The sequence below is a fragment of the Hyaena hyaena genome, unplaced genomic scaffold (genome assembly GCF_003009895.1).
Source record: "Hyaena hyaena isolate Hyena2069 unplaced genomic scaffold, ASM300989v1 scaffold_332, whole genome shotgun sequence".
NCBI classification, from domain to species: domain Eukaryota; kingdom Metazoa; phylum Chordata; class Mammalia; order Carnivora; family Hyaenidae; genus Hyaena; species Hyaena hyaena.
Window position 1 is genome coordinate 863,745 of NW_024080964.1, and position 22,664 is coordinate 886,408.

The following is a 22,664-nucleotide window of genomic DNA, read 5'->3' on the forward strand; positions in this document are numbered from 1 at the left end:
GAATGGCTTCTGTTCCATTTATTTGAAAAATTTAAACAGTCTGACACCCTGAAGTCATCAACTGAATGGAGGGGCCTGGAAGTCTGAGAGGCAGGCTTCCGAGATATGCTGAGAGCCGCTGCCACCTGCCACACTGGGCGTCAAGGTGGTGCCGACAGTGATCAAGACAAAGGTAGTGTGGCGAGGTCAAGAGGCACTTCGCTCCTGAGGCTGACTGCGTTATTTGCTGCAAGTAAGCCTAGAATTCTCAGTTCAGGTCTTGGCGGGAAACAAATGAGAGGAACTCATTTGGAAAAAGTAATAAATAATCCAAGGGTCTCAAAATTATTTCAGATTCTGCACTTAAAATTAATAGCACTTCCCAAGCAGATCCAACTCCACCCCCTCTTTTTCTCCTTTCCCATTCTCAGTTAATAAATGCATCTTTCGTGGAATGTGACACAGCTGACTTATGGTTTTAATTTTAGTACTAAGAGTCTCCTTCCTCTTACACCAGTCTTCCTAGTTACTATTCAACTACTGCAGGTTAATAGCATCTGTAAAGGGGGCTATGTGTAGTGCAGTACTGCACCCTGTTAGTATAACTGGATGTGTCATACCTGTCGGACTCTAGTTTTCTTCTTCATTTTGCTGTAATCTCATTTAATTTCAATTACTCATGTAAGGCTTTCGCTGTAAAATCTTAATAAAGTAAAAAGCTCACAATAAATAAACAAAAAATTAAGTACGTTGCTTTAAGGCAACTGAGCATCCATCATTAAAAGACCCAAATAAACATGAATTAAATGCAAACAAATATGAAACCAAGGAAGCCTATGAATTAAGGAAAATTTTAACACTGTGGATGAAGTGGAAGCCAAAAGGTCAAACCAACAGGATCTGGAAAGAGTGGTGCTTGACAAATAGTAGTGAACTTCATAGTCCAGACCACGGCTGGTCACTGGCTGTCCGTCTGCTATTAAAGTTTTTGTAGTTTTGGTAGGTTTGAGAGCGGTAACTAACCCGTGGAGATCCCTGTTCAGTCGGCAAACCGTTCTGGGAAACTTGCTCTCCTTTTGAGGTATCCCTGTTAGGTAAAGTGGAGGAGGACAGAAGAGGGAAGGGGAAGGGAGGGGGAGGGAGGAGAGGGAATAAAACAGAGGGGATGAGGGAAAACATCATCATTCAACTTTCTTATAGATTTTCTCTTAGAAAAACATATGCAACCCCCTTTTACATAATGTGATTTCTTTTTAAGAACTTCCCAAGTGTTCCAAACCAATGCTAGGTAGAGAATTAGACCACAGGCATGCTCTCTCTCCCCGATAAAGACAGTATTCTGGGTTGGCATGGGGCTCTTACCACAACATAATAATTAGCTTTTCAGAAATAGACGATAATTTCTGTTCTTTATGTGAAGGACTTTCAAAAAGTATCACCACATCATCACGGGCCTGCAATCTGGGTGGTTCACTCCATCCATTTAGTCACAGGGAAATTTGCGTGAGGGTGTGCTTGTGCGTGCATGTGTACGTGGTTGAGTGGGTGCTGTCCACGCTCCACTTTTGCCGCTTACACAATAGCATGTGTGACTGTGGACAAGTCAGTGTTCCCCAATGTTATCCAGCGGTTACTACAAAGATTCTGAGCACTCTACAGAATTAATAGGAAGGGCATGTGGCAAGGCCTCGTGTAGCACAAGCTTAGAAAAGATGCTCCCCAAACCTGACTTGCCAGTGAAACGAAGACTTGAGCAGGGCAGGCTGCCCAAGACTCACCACTGCTGCTGGGACTCCAACTCCTCAGAAGCCTTCGTGCTCGGCTCGGGAGAGGGCGGCCGCCTCTTCCTCTCCTCTTCCTCTTGCTGTCTACGCACTTCCAGTAACTCCAACTGAGGAAGAACACGGTAATGTTCAGCAGAGCTCCAGACTCTCTAGACCCAAGGAAAAGGTTCTAGAGCAACCCAGAAAACCCTCCTGTCTCAGTTTTCCACACTGGGTCACGCTGGACAGCCAGAAGCTCTAACATCCAGCAAGATGGCACTGGGGTCACAGGACCTGCAGCTATACCCCCAAACTACAGGAAACAGATCTGTGTGACACACAGGCCTGCTCCATGGGGTCTGTGTGTCCGCTGGGACATGGGTTTAATTTCTAAACCAACTATGCAGCTTACAACTTCACTTAGGAAGAAAGTACCTGAGCATGAGGGTCCACGTTTACTCCCCATCAGAGCTCAGACAAAACACTAGGGACACAGAGCTGCAGTAAGTCTCAAGGAGGCTTCTTGTGCTGTGGTAGGCCTTTGTGTTCAGCCCAAACCCAAACAACACATAAAGAAAAAAGCCACAGGGTAGTCTAACTGAAACAAAGCCATTCCATAAGCAGAATGTGTGTACTAAATGTATTCAATCTAATACAAAGTATGCAGGTATGTTTTAAATCCCTAGAACTGCAGAAACCGGAAAGAACACCATTTTTATACACCATAAAGGATCGGCTTTCTACCAGAAGTACAAGCGTCATAGGAGAGGGAACACCAGTGAGCAAGCCCTATTCTAAAGCTTTAATTTTAATGGTGGCAGAAGAAATTATCAGGAATGGGGAGAACTTTCAGTGGTCTAGGATCCAGCTACTACTTGACAGAGATCCTAATTCTGAAAATATGAAGAACATTGTAAGACTAATAATAAGCTCGCCTACGAAGCAAAGCTTTCTTAAGATGTAAGAAGAAAAACACATCAAGAGAAAAGCAAAGCTCACTAAACCAATTCCCTGGCAGGGAGCTATTGTAAAAGTTATCACAAATCTAGGTACCAAGGAAGTAACTTAGGGAGTAATAGCCCTGGACACTCTCTGCAACTCCTAGACCCGGAGAATAACCATTTCAGGAAGGTCTTCACTGTTTCTAAAAACAGAGCAATAATATGAATTTTCTGGTCTAGGTGGTGAGCAGACAGAAGCAGCTGCCCGTGGGAACCAAAAGGCAAAGCACCCCCGGCAACCAGTGGCCGCTCACCGTCGTCAGCCTTTCCAGGGCGGAGAACCTCTCGTCCCAGGTTGCTGCAGACTTTTCAAAAGCCTCATGGCGCTTGATGAGCTTCTCCACCTCATCCACACTCTGGCCTATTTCTCGGCTGGATAGGTATGGCTCCTGTCCGAGCAGCCAGGCCTCGGCCACGCTGGCGTCCCGTGAGAACTGGTGGACCTCCAAAACTGCACAGGGTATCAAGAGTGAGTGCTGGCCAGCAGGGAGGGCCCTGCCCTCTGGTGGCAGTTGCCCGCACAAACAGTCTATGGCCTAATCAGCGCTGCCCAGCAAAAATGTAATGTGACCTACATATCCAACTTTAACTTTTCTAGTAGCCACATAATAAATCAATGAAATTTAATAACAAGCAGGTTAAATTAAAAAAGTATATTTTAGACAACCTAATATATCAAGCTGTTATCATTTCAATGTGTTAAGCAGTATAAAAAATTGAAAAGATGGAACTTTTTTTCCTCACGCATCTGATATCCAATGTATGTTCTATACTTACAGCACCTCTCAATTTGGACCAGCCTCATTCCAAGCTCTGAGGAGTCACTTGTGGACAGTAGTCACCACACTGGACAGTGGACAGTGCAGGCCTAGAAGGTACGCTCTACTCACTCGGCCCTACCTCCGTCACACAAGCCTCAGAGCCCTGAAGGAATTCAGTCTACACACAACCAGACTAGGCTGATGAAGCAGGCATTCATAAACCACCTTTTCTGGGATGGTAGTTGTAGGTTTTATTTTGGGGGGCTGAGAGGGAGGAAATGATGTAGGGAGCACTCTAGAAAGTGGGGACAATATGGGCTAAGGCTTCTGCTTTCCTCATTCTCAAAACTTACTGACCAAATCCTCATCCCAACAATGGTCAAGATCGGGATTTCTTTTCCAAAAGAGGGCTCTAGCCCAGAGGGTGACATGCCTTCCTTTGGTATTTTGTACACATTTTAGAAAAGGCCTCCTGGGTTCTGCTTCTAGTGAGTACCCTTGGTGTCTGAAAATGGGGTTTTAGTACACAAATAGAGCCCAGAGGCGCCCCCCCCCCGCCCCCTGCAGACTGGCAAAGTATGGTGTATAATGCTTGAGCTGGGCTATCTTCAGTGTTCATATCTACTATTAAATGCTATTCCTAATGCTCTATGCTATAAGCTCTGTGGTAGCTCACATATTCCTTTATAAAATCAGATAAAAATTAGAATCTACCTCAGAGGGTCACTTGAATAAACAGAGAAAAATATATAGAACATTCAGAATAATGCCTAGCTCACTGCAAAACCTTTATAGTTGGTTGCTTTTATTAAGTTACCAACTTTCTACTAAGAACACCAGATATAAGAGCTAATCAGACCAACTCTCTACCTTCTTGACTGCAGTAATAATTCCTCTTAAAGATAACTGGAGAAGGAGGGGGCTTCAATCTGCACTCTTCTAGAGGGATATCGAGCTGTCTTTCCCAGGCTGTTCCTAAACAACACCCAAGTCCCATTTACAACACTGAGATCAACCATGGGATAAAAAGTAATAAATATGCCCCAGGGAACTACTTAAAAATACTTAGCATGAAATGGTGAAATAGGACATTAAAGAAGAAGCATTTAGAACTCCAGAAATCATTAAGTGATGACATCACATCAAATCAATTAAAGCAGGAAACTGAACTCGCATGCTTTCTTTCTTTTTTTTTTTAAATGTTTTATTTATTTCTAGGAGAGAGAGAGAGAGACAGCGTGAGCAGGGGAGGGTCAGAGAGAGAGGGAGTCACAGACTGAAACAGGCTCCAGGCTCTGAGCTGGCAGTCAGCACAGAGCCCGACGCGGGGCTCGAACCCACGAACCGTGAGATCATGACCCAAGCGAAAGTCGGAGGCTTAACCGACTAAGCCACCCAGGCGCCCCATGAACTCGCATGCTTTCAATGGACACCCAAAAAGAATGGAAAAATTAAGTACGTCCTTACTCAGTCTTAACCATTCCCATCGGTCTTCCCATTTGTCAATCATTTCTTTTCTCTTTTCCGTCAACTGCAGTAGTTTTTCCTTGATCTTGAGAAAAGAAGGACAATAGGGACAGCTTAACAGATTGCACCACATCCTCCTAACCCCTCCTTGATGGGCCACTTCAAAGAAGAAAAATACATTTTCTATAGAGACCACTACTAATCCAGGGAGTGCCTAAGGACTACTCAGTTAACTTGTATACTGGAGAGAAAAACATGACAACGTGCCTTCCAGAAGGGGCTGAGAAGAAGGCTGGGCTCCACCCAAAGCTGCTATCACGAGGAGGCCAAGAATGCACTGAGCTCTCTCCAGATTCTGGGGTTCCATAGGGCAAACACACTCAGGAAGAGGTTGACAATGAGACATGCAAAGTCCTGAGCTCTTTGAGAGAACATCTTATCCTTTTACCAAGAGGGCCACACATGCTGACTCCCCATTTACCCCTATATTACCATCATTATAACTGGAATCAGCAATCCTCCACTAAGAGCAAGCTGACCTAGGGCACATGTGACAGATAAGGAGTGGCACCCAGGGTGAGTACTGATGGAGGAGGAGATGACAGAGGATGGAACTCCAACCTGAGACCCTCAGAAACTGTCTTTTGTGCCAGACTCACTGGCTCTGGACCAAGTGCCTTCTTGTATAACTATTCCACACACACAGGAGAGCAGCACAGAAATTTCAAATACACATTAAGCAATGGTTAATGTGTACATCCACACACACATATATTTCTCTGTGTATGTGTGTGTACATGCATATACACATACATACAAACTCACAAAAGAGTCATCTCATGTCTTAATACCAGTTGCACTCATTCCAGTGCTAAAGAGCCGTCCTACCTCCTCAGATGCATAGTGCTTTCTCGCCAGCAGGGATTTCCCAAGTTCAATGCAAGTTGTAAAACTGTCATTACGGGCATCGATTTCAGCTTTGATACCTTGATGATTATTCATTAATAGTTCAACAGATGACACATCCCTAAAATTAAACAAATAATACCTCCTTTAGGAGATCAAGTTTTCCAAATAAATGTGTAGGTTTCAAAACGTGCAATCAATTTGAAGGAAACTATTCAACAGCACAACATACAACGGCACAATATCCCTTTCAGGTCTGATTTAGTCTGGGTCAGTGGAGCTAAAGTATAATGATGACAATCTAATTCAGGACCAGTGATGAAACCTAACATTTAGAATAAGGTTTCTCTCATTTGTGTAGGTGTGAGCACTTGCATAACTCAAAATGGTTTCCGGGCAGGTGCCAGGAAAACCACTGGATTTCTGTTAAAATTTCTGTACCCTACTGGGTTAGTGCCAGAGGTTCAGGACATATTCAGAGGAATGGATATTCTCTTCTTACTCAGAGACATGAAGAGGCACACAGAGCTGGAATCAGCTTAGAAATCAACAACTGCAGAGCTGTGAGAATGTCTCATGGATCAAAACCTAAAGTCCTGATCTGGGAAATACCACTGCTTTTCACATACACAGTAATAAGAAGATTTCTTCTCCATCACAGCGGGGGATGAGGCTGGCAGGGGTGAACTGGAGTTGTGCATGGACCTGCCTGTTCATCTATTAGCTTCTCTTCATCGCCTTTCATCAAACGTGACCAAAGAGAAGATCCTGAACAAATATTAAATAATCATCTCAAGATGCCATTTAAGCAAATGGTGAGGGTAAGATACACCTTTTGCAGCATGTATGAAAAGGGACAGAGTGATTTTTAATCTAACAGATACAGAACTCAAAAAAGCCACCTCATTCCAATGATGAAGTAGAGCCAGTCATGCCCAAGGCATGTGGTTACTTAAAGCATGAGGCCCAGAAAGAGCAGGAAGGCAGCAGTGAGTGTGGAGCATGGGGACGGGGACACACAAAGGGCTTGAAAACACTGCCCTGGTTCCCTGGAACCTGTGATAGAGAAAGCTAAAACAATGGAAGCTGCCCCAAACTGCCACCACCCCTGCTCTGGCCTCGAAGCTCTCCACAGAGGTCCGTGTCTCTCCCGAAAAGATCTCTCAAGGAATCACCTGGGGTCAAAAAGCTGGACCTCCTCCAACCCAGGAGCCGCGAGGGTTACCTTGGCTTCTCCTGGGCTTCGATCTGCCGGATGACGTCCTCCATCCACAGCATGAGGTCGCGCACCATGCTGAAGAAGCGGAACTTGTCCCCCGTGTCCACCAGCCGCACCCTGCGGCCCTCACAGGCATCCAGCAGGGCCTTCCAGGCTTCCAGGACCTCGTTCTCCCGCTTCTGGATGTCATCAGCCTTGTCACCCGCGTAGGCCGCCTGTAGACGGGCCGCATCCTCCTGTAGCTGCCTGACCTGCAAAGCCACAGGGGAGACGAACCATATCAGACAGGTGGGCTCTCTCTCCTTTGCCCCACTGCCCCTTTCATGCACACTAATGGGACCACCAAGTCAAAACGGGGTTCACGCATCCCAACAGGCTCACAATCTCACCCCCATTGAAAAAATCAAGTTCACTATAAACGTACTGAACTGGATTACTGAATTCAACATGAACGGTGAGACAAACGAAATGCTACAGGACTGTCTCCAGGCAGGACACCTTGGTTAGGTCTCTTGGAGGTAGTGTGGGATAGAAAGACAGTACAGAAAACACGAAGTATATACGCAAATATAGTAAAAAAATTAACATGTAATGTGTTACTGCAGCATACAGATATTTTTATCATGAAAGAGGAAGTGCCATGAAGAACTCACTTCGAAAACAAGTTTTCCATTATTATGGGATGTTGCTCATGAAAAAAATGTACCAATTATCTGTAAGAGTGCTTATACACTTGACCGTTCAACTTGAAAAACAAAAATACAGCATCCAACACAGCTCAGAAAACTGACCAATGCTGGGGTGCCTGGGTGGCTCCGTGGGCTAAGCACCTTCTGACTCTTAATTTTGGCTCAGGCCATGATCTCACAGTCCATGAGATCAAGCCACACTTGCCTCTGTGCTGACATGGTGGAGACTGCTTGCCCCTACCCTGCTCACTCTCTTCATCTCTCTTAAAATAAATATATAAATGAATAATTAAAAAGAAAAAAAGCTGACTGATGATGTCAAAGATGAAATTTTCACCAGCCATATTTAAAAAAAAAAAAAAAACTTTGCAAAATGAGAAATGCAAATGTCTCTTAGGAAAAGATGCTCCACGGAGATACTGGAATTTGTCATCTATTAGTTGGCAAAAATTCAAGTCTGATGATGTCCCTGCTAGTGAGCTGTTGATAGGACAATGGTCTACAGCTCCTGCAAAAGGCAGTATGTATCAAAATTACAAATGCATGTACCTTTTGATACATGATTCCACTTAGGGGACTTCATGCTACATGGACTTATGCACACTTAGGAAATGAAATAGACATTATTCATTGTAGTAGTGTCTATAAAAGCCTAAAATTCAAAATAAATGTTCATCAGTGAGAATCCAGTTACATTAACAAAGCTCTTCCAGAGTCATGAAAAAGAATGAGTAAAGGCTCTACATACACATGAAAAGTGTTACCGGATGATGGCTCTATAGAAAAAGCAAAGTGTAGACAGTGTGCCTAATACCTAGTTTCTATGTAGTAAAGGGGGAAAATAAGAATCAGCTTTCACCTTCTTTTGGGTGGGAGTAGAAGGGAGATAGGTCTTTACAAGAGAAAGTAGATTTTTTTCTCTTACATATTAGCAGTGCCATACTGCAAGCAATATCTAATGAAAGATACACACAGATGAGGGAATATAAACTCGATCTTTATTTACTGAGGCTATATGATCAAAGTTCACAGACAACTGTCATCCAGAAATACAGGAGCCTTTAGAGGTCTGCGAAGGGAGTATGCTGATAAGTATCATCTGGGGATGTAGGTGGGGAGAAAAGGGGTAGGGGAGGACAACAGCGGGGCTTTCAGGGACTACAAAAAAAGGACTTTAAGTGGTGGTAAGTAAGGAAAACAAATTTCTACAAAAGATGCAAAAAAGAATCAATGAAGTTTGTTTTCCACGATGATCTGATTTCCATATCCCGACTTCCGGAAATCTACAATTATGGCTCAGGTATAATTCAAATTACAATGGGCAAGTTCCTGAGAAATTATCTGAAAAGCCAATTTCCGATTATGACTAACCAAATCTTTAAAAAACCTGAAAACCCAAAATCTTTTCCTGTGCCTCTGGTTGTTTTTAATTTGTTCCCAAACAAAACAAAACAATCCAAAACCAACCAAGCAAACAAACAAACAAACAAAAAAACAAGGTGAAGGAGGGATAGCAAAAGTGAAAATTCCCACACAAATGAACCACTGCTTTGAGAGGACCCTGAAGACTGCCACTGTGTGCAGATGTCCTATGGCTCCAGTGCAGAATGGAGAGCGAGCTGGCGTGAGAGCTAAAGGGCCGGGAAGGAACGCCAATGGCTTCTGGGAGCTTGCACCAAGTGCCTTCCCTCTATTCTGATTTCGTTACAATTAACTGGGTTGGGTCGGTATTTTCAGAAGGGGCATGCATACTATTAGAACTGCAAATGGCCTCATCCGGCAGGTACGGTGAGGTGGAGACCCTCAAGATGAGATGGGCACCCTCATCAATCTGAGTCTCACAAAGGTGAAGGCGTTTAATGAAGAAAATTAAGAGAACAACTCCATCATCTCTGGAGTCTGATGAAGTTCTAAAAATTAGTGATTTCTACAGGTGCAGGGGAAAGACCTCCTGTTGGTAAGGTGAGTTCCAGCTCTGCCTCCAGCATCTCAGACATTCTCCTCGTCAGAGAACGCTTACGGAGCTCTCACTGGGGCACATCTTTTGCAGACGTCTCAATCCTCAGAGCATTAGGGATGGACCTCTAGAGAGGTAAATTAAACCTGCAGTGATACAGAGCAGCAGGAATGAATTCAAACTGGCGTCTGCCCCTCTCCAGGGGCCTTACTCCAAGCACACGTGAAGACTGCGACATTACAGATCCTCATTCATTCACATGGTGCCCCAGGGCCTCATGTGCAATGAAAGCCTCTGAATGAGAAGCTGGCAAGTTGTCACAGAGCTGGGAACTCCTCCACCTCTGAAGGAAAGGCTGGAAACCCTTAAGGTACCTGGTGAATGGACCCTCCTAAATTCTGCTTCATGCAGACCCTCAGTCACTCTATGCACCTCTTTTCAAATATTTCCTCGAAATCTTCTACCTCCTTGGTGGAAAAGACGCAATGGAGCCTCAACTGTGATCTATCAGTTTCTAGTAGGTGAGAAGACAATGGTGGTAAAGGTGCTCCCTCCCGAGACACAACCCCAAAGCAGAACAAAGAATGGTAAGGACGATGGCACTGGATAGGGGTCAGCCCACAGTCAAATCTGGACCATATGTTTTCAGAAATAAAGATTCATGCTCCTTCATTTTTGTATTGTCTAGAGCAGCCTATGCTATAATGGCCAAGCTGAATATTTGCATCAGGGACCATGAGTCCTGCAAAGCTGAAAATATTTATCATCTGCACTTCTTTGGAAAAAGTTAGCCGATCCCTGTCCTAGATTACCAATGTGCTCCTAACAGACAAGAATAAAACTCCTATCTACTCCGGGCTGGTATTTTTAATAGGACTGGCTTCTTCTTTATAACTATGAAGTTGAGGAGAAAAAGATACAATTTACTTTTCATCTAAAAGTCCTCAGACTGAACAAGAAACTGCAGAGATTAGAGAGTGAACTAAAACATGATTATACTACTAGTTCTTACTGCTATACTGTTACCATTTTGTCAAACATCTTTTAAAGACGCCTTTGTGTTAGGCATTTCAGACTGAGGAGTGGGAGACCAGGCGTATGAAAAGATTAGACTCTTGTTTTCCCTCTTTCTGGACATAAACTGACCCTGATGGATGGAAAGTAATAAAGTATTGTTTTGGAAATTATTCTGGGTGACTATGCTAACATACTGCAAATTCTTGTTGAGAAGGTCTATAACTTGCAAATGTTTGCAGGTGCATCTGGTTTATTTTGATCATAGGGATATTCACTTAATGATGTCTGCACATATGGCAAACTGAGAATTTTATGGACTGAGAAGTTCTCCCAAATGGAGCATTACAGCAATGTGTGTGTTTAATTTGGGGAATTCTTTGAGGCATGTTTTGAAGAGCCAAGGAACGGAGAGAGATGCTCAGTGATGCACAAAGACATCCCCCACCATCCCTGGGCAGCTCCCCAACCCACCTGAGTGCCCAGAGCTTGGATGTCATGCTCAAATGTGGTGTGCATTCTCTGTAAGGTCTCCACTGTGTTCTGATCTCTCCCAAGCTCCTCGGGGAGTTTCTTGTGTTTGTCCTGTATGCGCCCAAAGATCTCCTTGGCATCGTGGTAAAACTTGTGCAGTTCATAGGAGGCGGCAAGAATTTGCGTTCTCGTGTCAATGAGCTCCAGGAGGTCAGCCCAGGCTTCGTTGAGCCCATCCTTCCACTCGGCGATGGTGGCGGCATCCGAATGACCAGAGTTGATGAGCTCGTCTGCCATGTGATTGACTGTGTCCACACGCTCTTGTCCAATGTTCCCTGTGTCTCGGGCAAATTCCCGGAATCGTTCTTGTAACATCTGAAATGGGGATGAGCGCAAAGAAAATCGGTGAGACTACTGTGACCATTTCATTTCTTGATCACACGAACGTCCTTTGGAAAGAGACAAGTAATACACATGATGTCACAGGTCTTAGCTCTAAAAACTAAATCAAGCTTCCTTCCTGCTCACTGTTGCAGAGCAAGGCCCCAGCCCCATCTCCTTTCACTACTGGAGAAAAGGACACTGAAAGGTTAAACAAGCTAAGTCAAAGTTGCCCGGTGATAAAAAGGTGAGCCAGAACTAAACCCCGTGGCCTCTGATCGGAGTCCGGGGTGTCCGATGTGCTCACAGATAAGGAGTCAAGCGAGCGCCCCTGCCCACCGCACCCTGCACGGCCACCCCTGCCCTGCCCAGGGTACTTGCCGTGACGTGCTCGTAGTCCTGCCCCAACTCGTGCGACCCTGCGACCACCTCCCTCTCAGCGATCCACTGCTCCAGGTCGTCCACCTCGCGGTTGAGCTGGAAGAGCCTGTGCCTCTCATCCAGCTTGCCCCTCCGCTCTTCGGCCAGGTCTTTCAGACCCGCATACAACTTGTCCACTTTGGACTGTCGCATGCTGATGCGCTCACTGGAAAGGGGGGTGGGAAGGGCAGCAGGAAAAAGACCGTAAATGCTAAATTTTCTTCAGGGAGAAAACAAGTGAGGGGGAAATGCCAAGACAGCATCTGACATAAAATTCCTCAAAGGAAACTTCTGAGTTCCTCTTTGGCCTAAAAAACAAACCTCTGAAATTTGACCTTGAGTAATGAAGAACCAGTACGTAAACAAAATGCGGTAATTAAGGCTGACGGCCATTCTGACTGTGATGATGGAAGGGACGGCGGGGAGGAGAAACCCTAACTCTCTGTGCTGCTGGCTATTAAGTCAGGATTTCCTTTGACATTAGAAGTTAATGAACCATCTTCCCCTCTCAAGAACCATGCTGCCAAGGGACAAAGGATGACCCTGTCTGGCACACACTTCCACCTTCTATGGGGTGTATGCTCTTCCCTGCTGCTCCAGGCAAGCAGGTCCTGGGAGTGCTGTACTCCCTCCTTTCAGCTTCTCCCCTCCCCCCAAGAATGACTGTCTTATAACAGGAAATCAAAGAGACAAGGACTTCTTAAGACTGGTCCCTGGACACTCGGTAGGCCACTTTCCTGGAACTCCTATCATGAATACATGAAGGATCCGCTACACCAACACAGCCATCACTGGCTGCATCTTCAACTTGCTTTAGTTACTGCACAAAGCCAATTCTTCTCCTGAGTTATAAAAGGCAGTTACATAGCAAGTCTAAAGTAACAGCCATTGAGGTCAACCTGTGAACTTGGTATAAAACTGGAAAGTACCACACACACACCTTCTTTAATTCCCATGGTGCCTGAAGGACTGGATATGTAAGAGTGAGGAAGCGGTATCATCCTGCTCGTTGTGGGAGCCCTATTATTTTATTGGTCCATGTATTCTTGTTCACCACTCCTAAACTCATCATCACTTTCCTAAACTGGATGACTTTCAACCCAAGGGTAGGTTTTGATAACCTGTATCTATGCAAATCAATCTGTAGTTTTGATTTATGACACCAATCATTTTTCAAGAGGGCCTTGGCTCACAAGAGATATTTAACCCACGAGAGCAATTTCCTGATGTAACAGTTCACCCTTCCCATTCAGCATAGATCTACTGGGTTTAAATATGCTTCCTAAAGATCTACATCACAAGCTACTCAGTGCTGTCATCCATTTCCTTTTGAACTGGGTCAGAATAAGGAACCTTCACTAGGAGGAACCGACAGGTCAGTCTCATCTTGACATAACAGTACTCACCTTTCAGGATGGCTGTCAGCCACCAGGGCCCGGCTGGTCTTGGAGAGCTGATGCACGGTCTCTGCATAGTCTTCCACAGCTTGTTCCAGAATCTGGTGCTTCTTCAACATGGAGACGGCACTCTGCTCATCCTGCAAAGATGGGGAGGGTCACAAGCACAGTCGTCCCTTCTGACCTGATACCACCTTAAGTCAAGACCAGGTGACTGCATCATGGGCAGAAGAATCATCAGAAAGAACAAAACCATCAGAAGCATCAATATGGACTGGACTATGTGCATGTGGGAGGCCCCTGTGAAAGATGAACACGAGGATCACATAGAATGAGTGAGACCCATCTGAGGTATAGGGTAAAGCCCAGGAAACCAAGTGTATCCTGGCTGGCTAAGACTCCTCACAGTCTAACACCTAGGTAGATGACTGCATCCTGGAACCCTAAAAACTTTCAAATTGTCTCAAAAGCACCTTGTATAGTTCAGGTAATTCTATTCATGAAAGAGAGCAAAAAATACTCTGGCAAATATCTGTTTAAAAAGAGAAACTCAGTCTTAATGACATGCCAAGACTCTGACAAGAAGATTCTGTGTTGAGGGGAAGTAGCCAGATTCCAGTCACCTTAATGCACCACACCCTGCCCCCCATGACACTTGAAGGCAACAATGAAATGTTTCACAAAGACACAGCCACCAGTAGAAAACAAGCTCCGGGGCTGAGTCGGAGGCTCTCAGGGCAAAGCTGGAAACATCTCTCACCTTGGCCTTCTCCTCAGACATCATGTACAGCTCCTGCTCGCTCATCCATGCCTCGGCTTCGGCAGCATCGAAGTAGTACTGCTGGGCCCGGTGCGCCTCTTCAAGCCGCCTATGGCGCTTCTCGGTCTCCTCAATGAGGAGACCCCACAACTCCTTGAGGTCAGCGAGCCTCCGCCGGATGGCCTCCGCACTGAGGCTGCTGCTGTCGGTGACAATGTTTTGGCTCCTCTCAAAGATGTCATCAATGCGAGGCTGGTGCCCCTGGATTTCTTTCTGGAGGGTCTGTGGGAACAGGGAACACACAAAAAAGGCTTGCTGAGTCACAATGACAGGCTGTTCCATGAGGGCCAAGGGGAAACAGTGAACCTTCAAAGCTCTCACATTCTCTGCTCTGTAATTTGGAGCAATTATTTATCAGACTGAGCTAGCCCAAGCAGAAATGCTTACCTGATTTTTCTTTATTAACAGCTGCACAGTCTGGAGGTTGTGGCCATGATCCGTGGAAGTTGCCAAAGGCATCCTCTCTCCAACCCACAACTGGAAAGAATTATAAATTTAGGTGGTCAGGACCACTCACAAGGAACAAATACTTGATGCAAACAAAAGTGCAAAAGAGGATTAGCCGAGAGGCCAGCTTGAGAGGGAAGGTGTGTTCAATCCCACTGGGAAGGGCTGCATGAGGAGAGGAGCCTGCCCTTCAACCAGTGCAAGGTGAGGGCGAGTCTTTTAGACCTTACTTCCTCTTTGCTGCTGGACTTACTCTGAGTCCTCATCCTTTTGCTGTTGTTGTGAATCTTCACCCTTAATTTATTTTTAAAACTACTACTCTATATCCTAGAACACCTTTGGAAAGTCAAAAAAGAACAATGGAGTTGCATTTTTGTGAATATATAAAAGCATGGGCTTTGGCAGCCCAGCTCACCAATGCAGCCCGAAGTGAGTCTCACAAAGAAGCGAGGCTGTCCTGCTTAAGGCAGGACAGGTGAGAAAGTTTATGGAAAAGCCCCTTGTCTCTACTCACAATCTCATCCTCCACATCCCTGTTGAACTGATGGATCTCTTTAGAGGCCAGCAGATTATGCTTTCTTTCACTCAAGGGCTCTAGCAGTTCCATGAACTTGGTCTGCACGGTGAGGCGCTTGCTGTCCACTTCGTCGGTGCTCTTCCCCTCCTGACTCAGGGCCTGGGCCTGGCTCTGGAGCTCCTCGATCTCCTTCTTCCGCACCTCCATCTGGTTCTCCAGCATCTGAGGACAGAAAACAGACCAACTGTCACACTGGAGACAAGGGAAACACACAGAGCCCACAGTCCTATAAAATGTTTGTTTTGAGCACTGGTCAAAATGGAAGACTGAATAGTAATTTATATAATGGAGAACCCAAGAAAGGATTCTTAACATCTATCAAACGATCAATTAATCCCTTCCCAGGATTTTTAAACTCAGGAACAACACTCAAGTTTATCCAGGAACTCATAAGGCAAATGACAAGAGAAACAAGAATTAATTATGGGGAAAGGACAGTCTTCATCTGCTTGTTCAAAAGCCATAACAATGTTGGAAACCCATTTAACCATCAGGAAAAAGAGTGTCTTTTAAAAGAAATTTTTTAAATGTTTTATTTATTTCTGAGAGACAACACGAGCAGGGGAGGGTCAGAGAGAGGGAGACACAGAATCCGAAACAGGCTCCAGGCTCTGAGCTAGCTGTCAGCACAGCGCCTGACACGGGGCTTGAACCCACGAACCGCGAGATCATGACCTGAGCCGAAGTTGGACACCCAACTGACTGAGCCACCCAGGTGCCCCTGGAAAAAGTAATGTCTTAAGGTTCCAATTCCTTTAGGCAAAAAGAACACTTAATGTCATCATCTTCTCTCAATTTCTTCTATCAGGAGTTGATTATTCTCTTTCTTAAATACTGGATCAGCAGGTGAAAACATACTAATTGCTTATCTACGTGAGGAAAATGAGCCAAAGTGAAAGCAGAGGAGTCTCACTCAGGGAACGACACACTGGGAATACCATACACCGAGGGCTAAGAAACGGAGTGGGGGCAGTCCCATCAGGAACAAACAGGCTCCTTTCTTAGGTAGGGAAGTAAGTAGCCAGGAATAAAGTCGTAACATAACTCCTTAATGCATAATAATGTAGGCAAGTAACTGCATCACTTAGCAAAGGAAGGGTGAGGATCACTCTGAAGAAACAAGCCGCAGCACTCAGCAAATACACTTCCACAATGACTGATTCAAAGCAGAACCGCTGGGCCAGGGACTCGGCCACACGCAGCAAAGCCAGGTGGGAAAGCCACTGTAAACTTCTGCCACCAAACTGCTTTTCCTGAACCTCACCAAAGCTGTTTACTCACCAGTGTGAAGTAAATGCATTTGCCTTTAGAATGCTCTACCATGATGTCCAAAAAACAAATACATAAATAAAATTTATTACCTAAAAAGTACCCTGACAACTCAGACAACTGACACATACCTATTAGATGTTATACAGCAAAGTATGTGAACAGGATTTCTTTTCCTTGTGTAAACCACAGAACTGAATGAAATGCATATTTACTCAACTGCTAAATGGTGATATAATCCATCAACTAAGATGATGACCAAAAAAAAAAAAAAAAAAAAAAGACTGCCATACATACATAGACACCCAGTATTTCTCCTAACGTATGTCTTTCCAGTCGATTCTAGAAATGTCCCATGATGCTGTCAGGACAAACATTTTGCTGGGTTAAAACCCCTTCACACAGAAGGCAGGTGGTTGAGAACACAGTGGGTGAGTTAGGGCTGTAATGATCATGGCAATAAAACAGAAAGAGGCCCAAGTATGTGGCTGCCTGGCCCACTTGCCTGTTGTTTTTTAAGCAGGATATTGACGCTGGTCAGGTCTTTGCCATAGTCATCAGACTGAATCTGACTCTCCAGGCCATGCAGCCATTTGTCCAGATCTGCACAGCTCTGGGTGAAAAGTTCAGCCTTGTTAGCATCAAAGAGCCGCTGGGCCTTGGTCTGGGTGGTGGACTCGAGGACTTCCCACATGTTATGTAAACCAGTGAGTTTTTCCTTCACCACAGCTTCCGTCTCAGGCTTTTCTGAAATGAGCTGCATTCCTTCCTGGAAAACATCAATAAATACAGTTTGCTTGAGAAAAAGCATTGTGAAAAACAACCCTAAGATATTTAATCTGTGATTCACCTATTCATTCATATATGGTTATGGCTTAATAAGATGAACAAGGGTCTGGTCTATGTATACATGGTTTTCCAAAGAGTGCAGCAAGAAATGACTGCTGCGTGATGAAATTCTTTCAACAAGGGGATTCTTTCAGCAATGGGAAAATGCTAATGACTTATGACTTCCACTCCATTTGGTCCCCAAAGATGGTAACACATCATTTTAACCATTGAGAGTCTGAAACAATATAAAAAGTCTGAGGAAAAGAAGGAAGGGTGGGGAACTTCACCTTCGTGTTCAGTTATGCTGTACAGAATCTCCCTGTGCCAAGATAATACTAAGTTATCATAATACACAAGAAAAATCAGGAAAACTTAAAATATGTAATACTTCTAAATTCTGTGCAAAGCATCAGTCTCTGTCACGGTCCAGGACACATGCTATGATCAAGATGGTGGAGACTCTGTCTAGGGGGCTCACAGCCCATCATCTACAGCAGGTGAGAAAGACACAGAACAACTAGCGCTCACTGAAAGACAAATCAAGCATTTTGCACCACACCTGGTTGGGTTTCTGCTGTTCTCCCTTCGACTGGGTTAAAGTTGGCATTTGGTTAGTGGGAGAAGCCCTGCTTCCTACAGGGTGACTTCTGGATGGGATCAGATGGATTCAAAAATGCAGGAGAATGTGTTTAAGAGAAGAGCTCGTTTCTCGCCTGGTTCATTTTATTTTGCCATGGCCACACCACACACATGGGAGTCTCATCCAACATTTTAACTCACCTTCTCAATTTTGTCAAGCCATTCTTTGTTCGATGCAAGTTCTGCCATAAATGCTTGATGTTTTAACCATTTACTGTGCAGATTTCTGGCTTCATCGTAAGACATGTCCTGGGCGGTAAGCATCTTTTCATTGATCCAAAGAGATAACTAGGAAAAACAAAAATCAAAAGGGTTTCAGAGACTGTAATCACAGACATCAGCCTTTTTTCTGCCTGGAAAGAGTTGTGTTATGTTGTACTACACATACTGCACGTTTCCAAGGCAACAGACAACCAAATATTTACTTTACAACTCTGACCCATCATGACAGGTTATCTCTATTGTACGGGAGATGTACCTGAGCCTTGCTCTGAAGTATCTAACGCTAACTCCATAGGTACAAAAGCTCTCTGAGCCAGCCTTCAAAGTGTTTGGCAAGCACAACCAGCCTTTTCCCTCAAGGCTTGTGTTTAAAATTCTGCCGTAACCAGTCCAAGTCACAATCTTCTTTCTCTTCCAAATACTTGTGCCAGCTATACCATGTTAATCACAATTAACTGTCTTTTTTTACTCTGTCCAGTAATCTTTTTACTCTTTTAGTTAGTTCTATTATATATAAAAAAGACCAAACACAAAACCACTGCTCTTTGATCCCTCCCCTCCCTTCACAGCGTATCTATGGGAATGCCAAAAAGCATAAATAACTTGCTCACTGTAGGAGCAAGCCAACAACGATGCCCTCTTAAAGTTTCCTTCAAGTTCAAGTCACCTTCACCTTTTTTTCTATAGCCTCTATTTCTCTAAAGAACCTTCCATTCAGACCAAGAACACTCCACAGGATTTGATTTTGAGACCCAACATGTCTACTTGGATCTGAGCTCTGCAAAGCATCACAAAGCCTGCCAGTTGCTGACAGATCTAAGAAGGGAGTTCTCTCACGAGGCTCAGGGTGGGAGTCGGCCCAACGCAAGGCCCTGGACACCCTTCTCTTGCTGGCTTTCATCCCAATTTGCTCGGCTTCTTACTGCCTGCCTGTAGTTGGCCATGCCAGGTCCTAATTCCTACCCCATACACAGCACTAACCCGGGAAGAGCTTTTTGTTTGCCCAAGAGAAAGATACACAGAGGAATGTAGGATCAGAAGCAAAAGTTTTCGGAGACTATGTCCCTTCTCCGTGTGACCATGAGAAGCTCACTTCTTACACCAGTCGCTGCCAACACAAATTTGCACCCCAAACCCTTATGGTCCAATCTCCAAGGTTTAGAGATTTCTATGCCAATCTCCAAGGCAGAGAAAACCAAAAGAACATTTACAGGATCAACATTTCCAAGGCCATTCATGCACTCACACTCAGGGCTGCTGCTAGGAAAGGCTTCCCCACAAACGTGTGTAAATAATAGAAAGTCTACTCTTTAAAAACAATGTCAAGGAAGGTGACACAGGTCACAGGAGCACCCCTGTGCTCTGCATGTGGATGAACTCCCAGGCACCATCTCTACTTTCTCAGCATATTCACCCACTGTGCAGAAGGGGATGGAGATAGAAAGCAAAAGGTAGTGAGATCTAGGCTGTCCTTCTTTATTGAGGTGAAGAACCAATAAATCTCATAAAGCCCTTTGTAAGCTAGGACCACAGACCGGTTAAGCAACAGAGACACTAAATTTCCTACTTTAAAAGAATTACCTATTTTCCAGTTACCTGAGTTGGTAAAACCTGAAATACTATGGCCATTCATTCAGTCCAAGGGGGAAAGAGGTTAACTTTTCCTGTGTTTCACATACACACGGATTACACACAATAGAAGGCATTTATCCAAAGTGCAAAGGACATTCACATATTTTCGCTATTCATAACCACCTACCCAGAGAGAATTTTTTAAAAAAAAGAGAGAGCTACATAAAAATCAGAGTCTTATAAACAAATCTGCTCTTTGCTGAACACATCATCCTACAGATAAGGCGTCATGCAATACAGCACAATGAAACGGATCTATGGAACTTGCTAGCTCATCAGCCCTTCATAAGCATTCTGGAATCAGAAGTGCAGTTATTATTTGTGGGCATTTACAAAGGTCATTTAAGAATATACTCATTCTCTGCAGAAAAGAACACTGCACAGATTGGAAAAGGATAGGAAAAACGCTTTGATCACTGAATCAAGCTTTTCAAAGCAGAGCAATGAAACTTGCTATCCCCAGTGTCACACAAGTCTAGTTAGCCTGCCCCCCTAAAAAACACATCCGTTTCTGAAAACAGGAGCTATGCTATGAGGGAATAAAACAGAAATGCAGTTAACTCCTAAACCATTTCCCAGGATTTCACATCAAAATAATACTACAAAAATTATGACGTTCTCAATATCCCCATCTACAACTGGGGAAAGGGGAGCCCATGCAATAAACCTCCCCATCCAGGCAGGGGTTAATGGGAGTGGCAACCAAGGCAGATCTCCCAACCCCTGCCTGCTCCAGCCAAGGCATTCAGGAGGAAGGGACTCTGACAGGGACAGCTTGGATTCCCTAGACTTTGGATCATACCAGTAGCCAGAAATGGTACTAAATCTGACCTCTGGGTGCTCTGTTAAGTTTCTAGAAGTACAGTAGGTAGATTTTCAAATGCAAAGCTGGTCCACACACAAACTCCATTCTCAGAGGTCCTGGCTTAAAAGGTATGTATTTTAATGAGGCTGAATGACGCAGAGCTCATGGCCAAAGAAAACTACATTCTAATGCTTTGCCTGCACTTCTATGTCAAGAGTTTTGGAGCTCCCAAACCTACCCTAAATTCTGTCACTACACAGAAGCTGTACATGCTGATGTGGGAGGGATGGCATCCCCCAGCAACTATAGTTATAGTAACTTTTATTTTTTTATTACTTTTTGTTTAGAGAGAGAACAGGCAAGGGGGAGGAGAGGGGGAGAGAGAAAGAGAGAAAGAATCTTAAGCTCCATGCTTAGCTCAGAGCCCAATGTGGGACTCAATCCCATGACCCTGGAATCATGACCTGAATCAAAATCAAGAGTCAGATGATAACTGACTGAGTCATCCAGGTACCCCTAGTTGTACTTTTTTTTTTTTTTTTTTAACATTTATTGAGAGAGAGAGGATGAACGTGCATGTGAGCACGGAAGGAGCACAGAGAGGGAGACAGAGAATCCCAAGCAGGCTCCTCACCGTCAGCACACAGCCCAACGAGGGGCTCAATCTCATGACCATCAGATCATGACCTGAATCAAAATCAAGAGTCAGATGATCAACTGACTGAGCCACCCAGGCGCCCTGAGTTGTAGTAACTTTTAATGAGGCTCAAGGAAAGAAAGGCTAAACCAGGAAGACTCGGCAGAGCAATTACAGAGGCCTGCACATCATTCCCAGGATGTAAGAACCCAGCCAAAATCTTTCTGCACATTGTGAGGGGAAATCCCAGCAGGACTCAGCCCTTGAGGCATGCCCAGCAGTCACTGGTGCATGTTAAGGAGTGAACTTGTAACCAACAGTACTAATTTGGAACAAGTGCTAACAGAGCTCTAATGACCTACTAAGACTATTTCCTGTGACTCTACTGGGAAGGACTATCATTTTACTCACTCACTTTCCCCATGTTTCCACTTATGAATCCACGTGTGTAAATGGAAAATAGGGAAACTCCAAATGGGTTTCTCTCAAGGGTCCCTTTGGTCTCCTTACCTCCTGCTCATTTTCCAGCATTCTTTTCCCCAAATTTAGCCTAGGTTCATAAGTTTCATCTCATTAAACTTACTTTGTAAGCAAGAGTATGGAATCCTACTGGCTCCCCCGTCCCCCTGTATGGGCTGAGGTTAAAATGAGTCATCACTGGTATTACAAGGGAAACATCAAGGGCAATACAGGGACCTCCAATGTGTGGAAGGCACAGCCCAGGCTGCAAACATCTCCTGACCCCTCCCATGCCTAAGAGTCACTTGGTACTCACTGTGGCACAACATGCAGCCCTATACAGCTAACTTCAGATCCCATTACTTTCCTCTATGTCCTGTCTAGGGACACAAATACCTCTTTAAATAAGCATCCTATCCAAATGCGTTATTATACATGGGTGCTGCTTGAAGAGGCACTCCTGTCTTCTGCCTGTTTGGCCCCAGGCAAATCCCCCAGAGACCTACATTCATCAGAGTGGCATGGAAAGCTGACAGACCCTAAGCTACATAGTTTAGAGGTCTTTCCTTCTGAAAGTTTAGCTGCTTGAGCATATTACAAGATTCACAGTAAGAGAGCAGCTGAGTGGATATGAAGGATCACTTCTGTTATACACAATCTAACAAGACTGCTATTAGGGCTATACTTCTTCTAACACACAGCCAGACATTTGCATGCAAGGTGTTGAGATGATTTCAGTCAGTCACATTCTTCGCACACGACCCGATCCTGTCCCCACACCCTCCAATATCCTTCCCCAAAGGCCTCTGCAGCTTCACTTGGATACTCCTCATCCCATTCATGCCTCTGAGGGGATTTAACCTAATAAACCAGAGAGGATGGAGTCTCACACTGTTAT

At 44.6% G+C, this 22,664-nt stretch overlaps 1 protein-coding gene across 3 annotated transcripts in view; it reads right to left on the minus strand.

Annotated features, from left to right (window-relative positions):
• The window catches only part of SPTBN1 (spectrin beta, non-erythrocytic 1), a 198,284-nt gene that overhangs the window by 13,598 nt on the left and 162,022 nt on the right, over nucleotides 1–22,664 (minus strand). For 2 of the 3 annotated variants that reach the window (XM_039249201.1, XM_039249202.1), the window contains 14 exons: nucleotides 18,153–18,299; nucleotides 17,047–17,310; nucleotides 15,210–15,434; nucleotides 14,636–14,725; nucleotides 14,189–14,470; nucleotides 13,438–13,568; nucleotides 11,993–12,197; nucleotides 11,231–11,605; nucleotides 7,103–7,347; nucleotides 5,860–5,998; nucleotides 4,972–5,056; nucleotides 2,998–3,194; nucleotides 1,758–1,870; nucleotides 1,003–1,066 (listed from right to left, as the gene is read on the minus strand). In XM_039249201.1, coding sequence (XP_039105132.1) covers nucleotides 1,003–1,066; nucleotides 1,758–1,870; nucleotides 2,998–3,194; nucleotides 4,972–5,056; nucleotides 5,860–5,998; nucleotides 7,103–7,347; nucleotides 11,231–11,605; nucleotides 11,993–12,197; nucleotides 13,438–13,568; nucleotides 14,189–14,470; nucleotides 14,636–14,725; nucleotides 15,210–15,434; nucleotides 17,047–17,310; nucleotides 18,153–18,299 — 2,562 coding nt within the window. Of the gene's footprint in view, nucleotides 1–470; nucleotides 1,067–1,757; nucleotides 1,871–2,997; nucleotides 3,195–4,971; nucleotides 5,057–5,859; nucleotides 5,999–7,102; nucleotides 7,348–11,230; nucleotides 11,606–11,992; nucleotides 12,198–13,437; nucleotides 13,569–14,188; nucleotides 14,471–14,635; nucleotides 14,726–15,209; nucleotides 15,435–17,046; nucleotides 17,311–18,152; nucleotides 18,300–22,664 lie in introns of those variants that run through there. The other variant, XM_039249204.1, reaches the window with a different exon arrangement.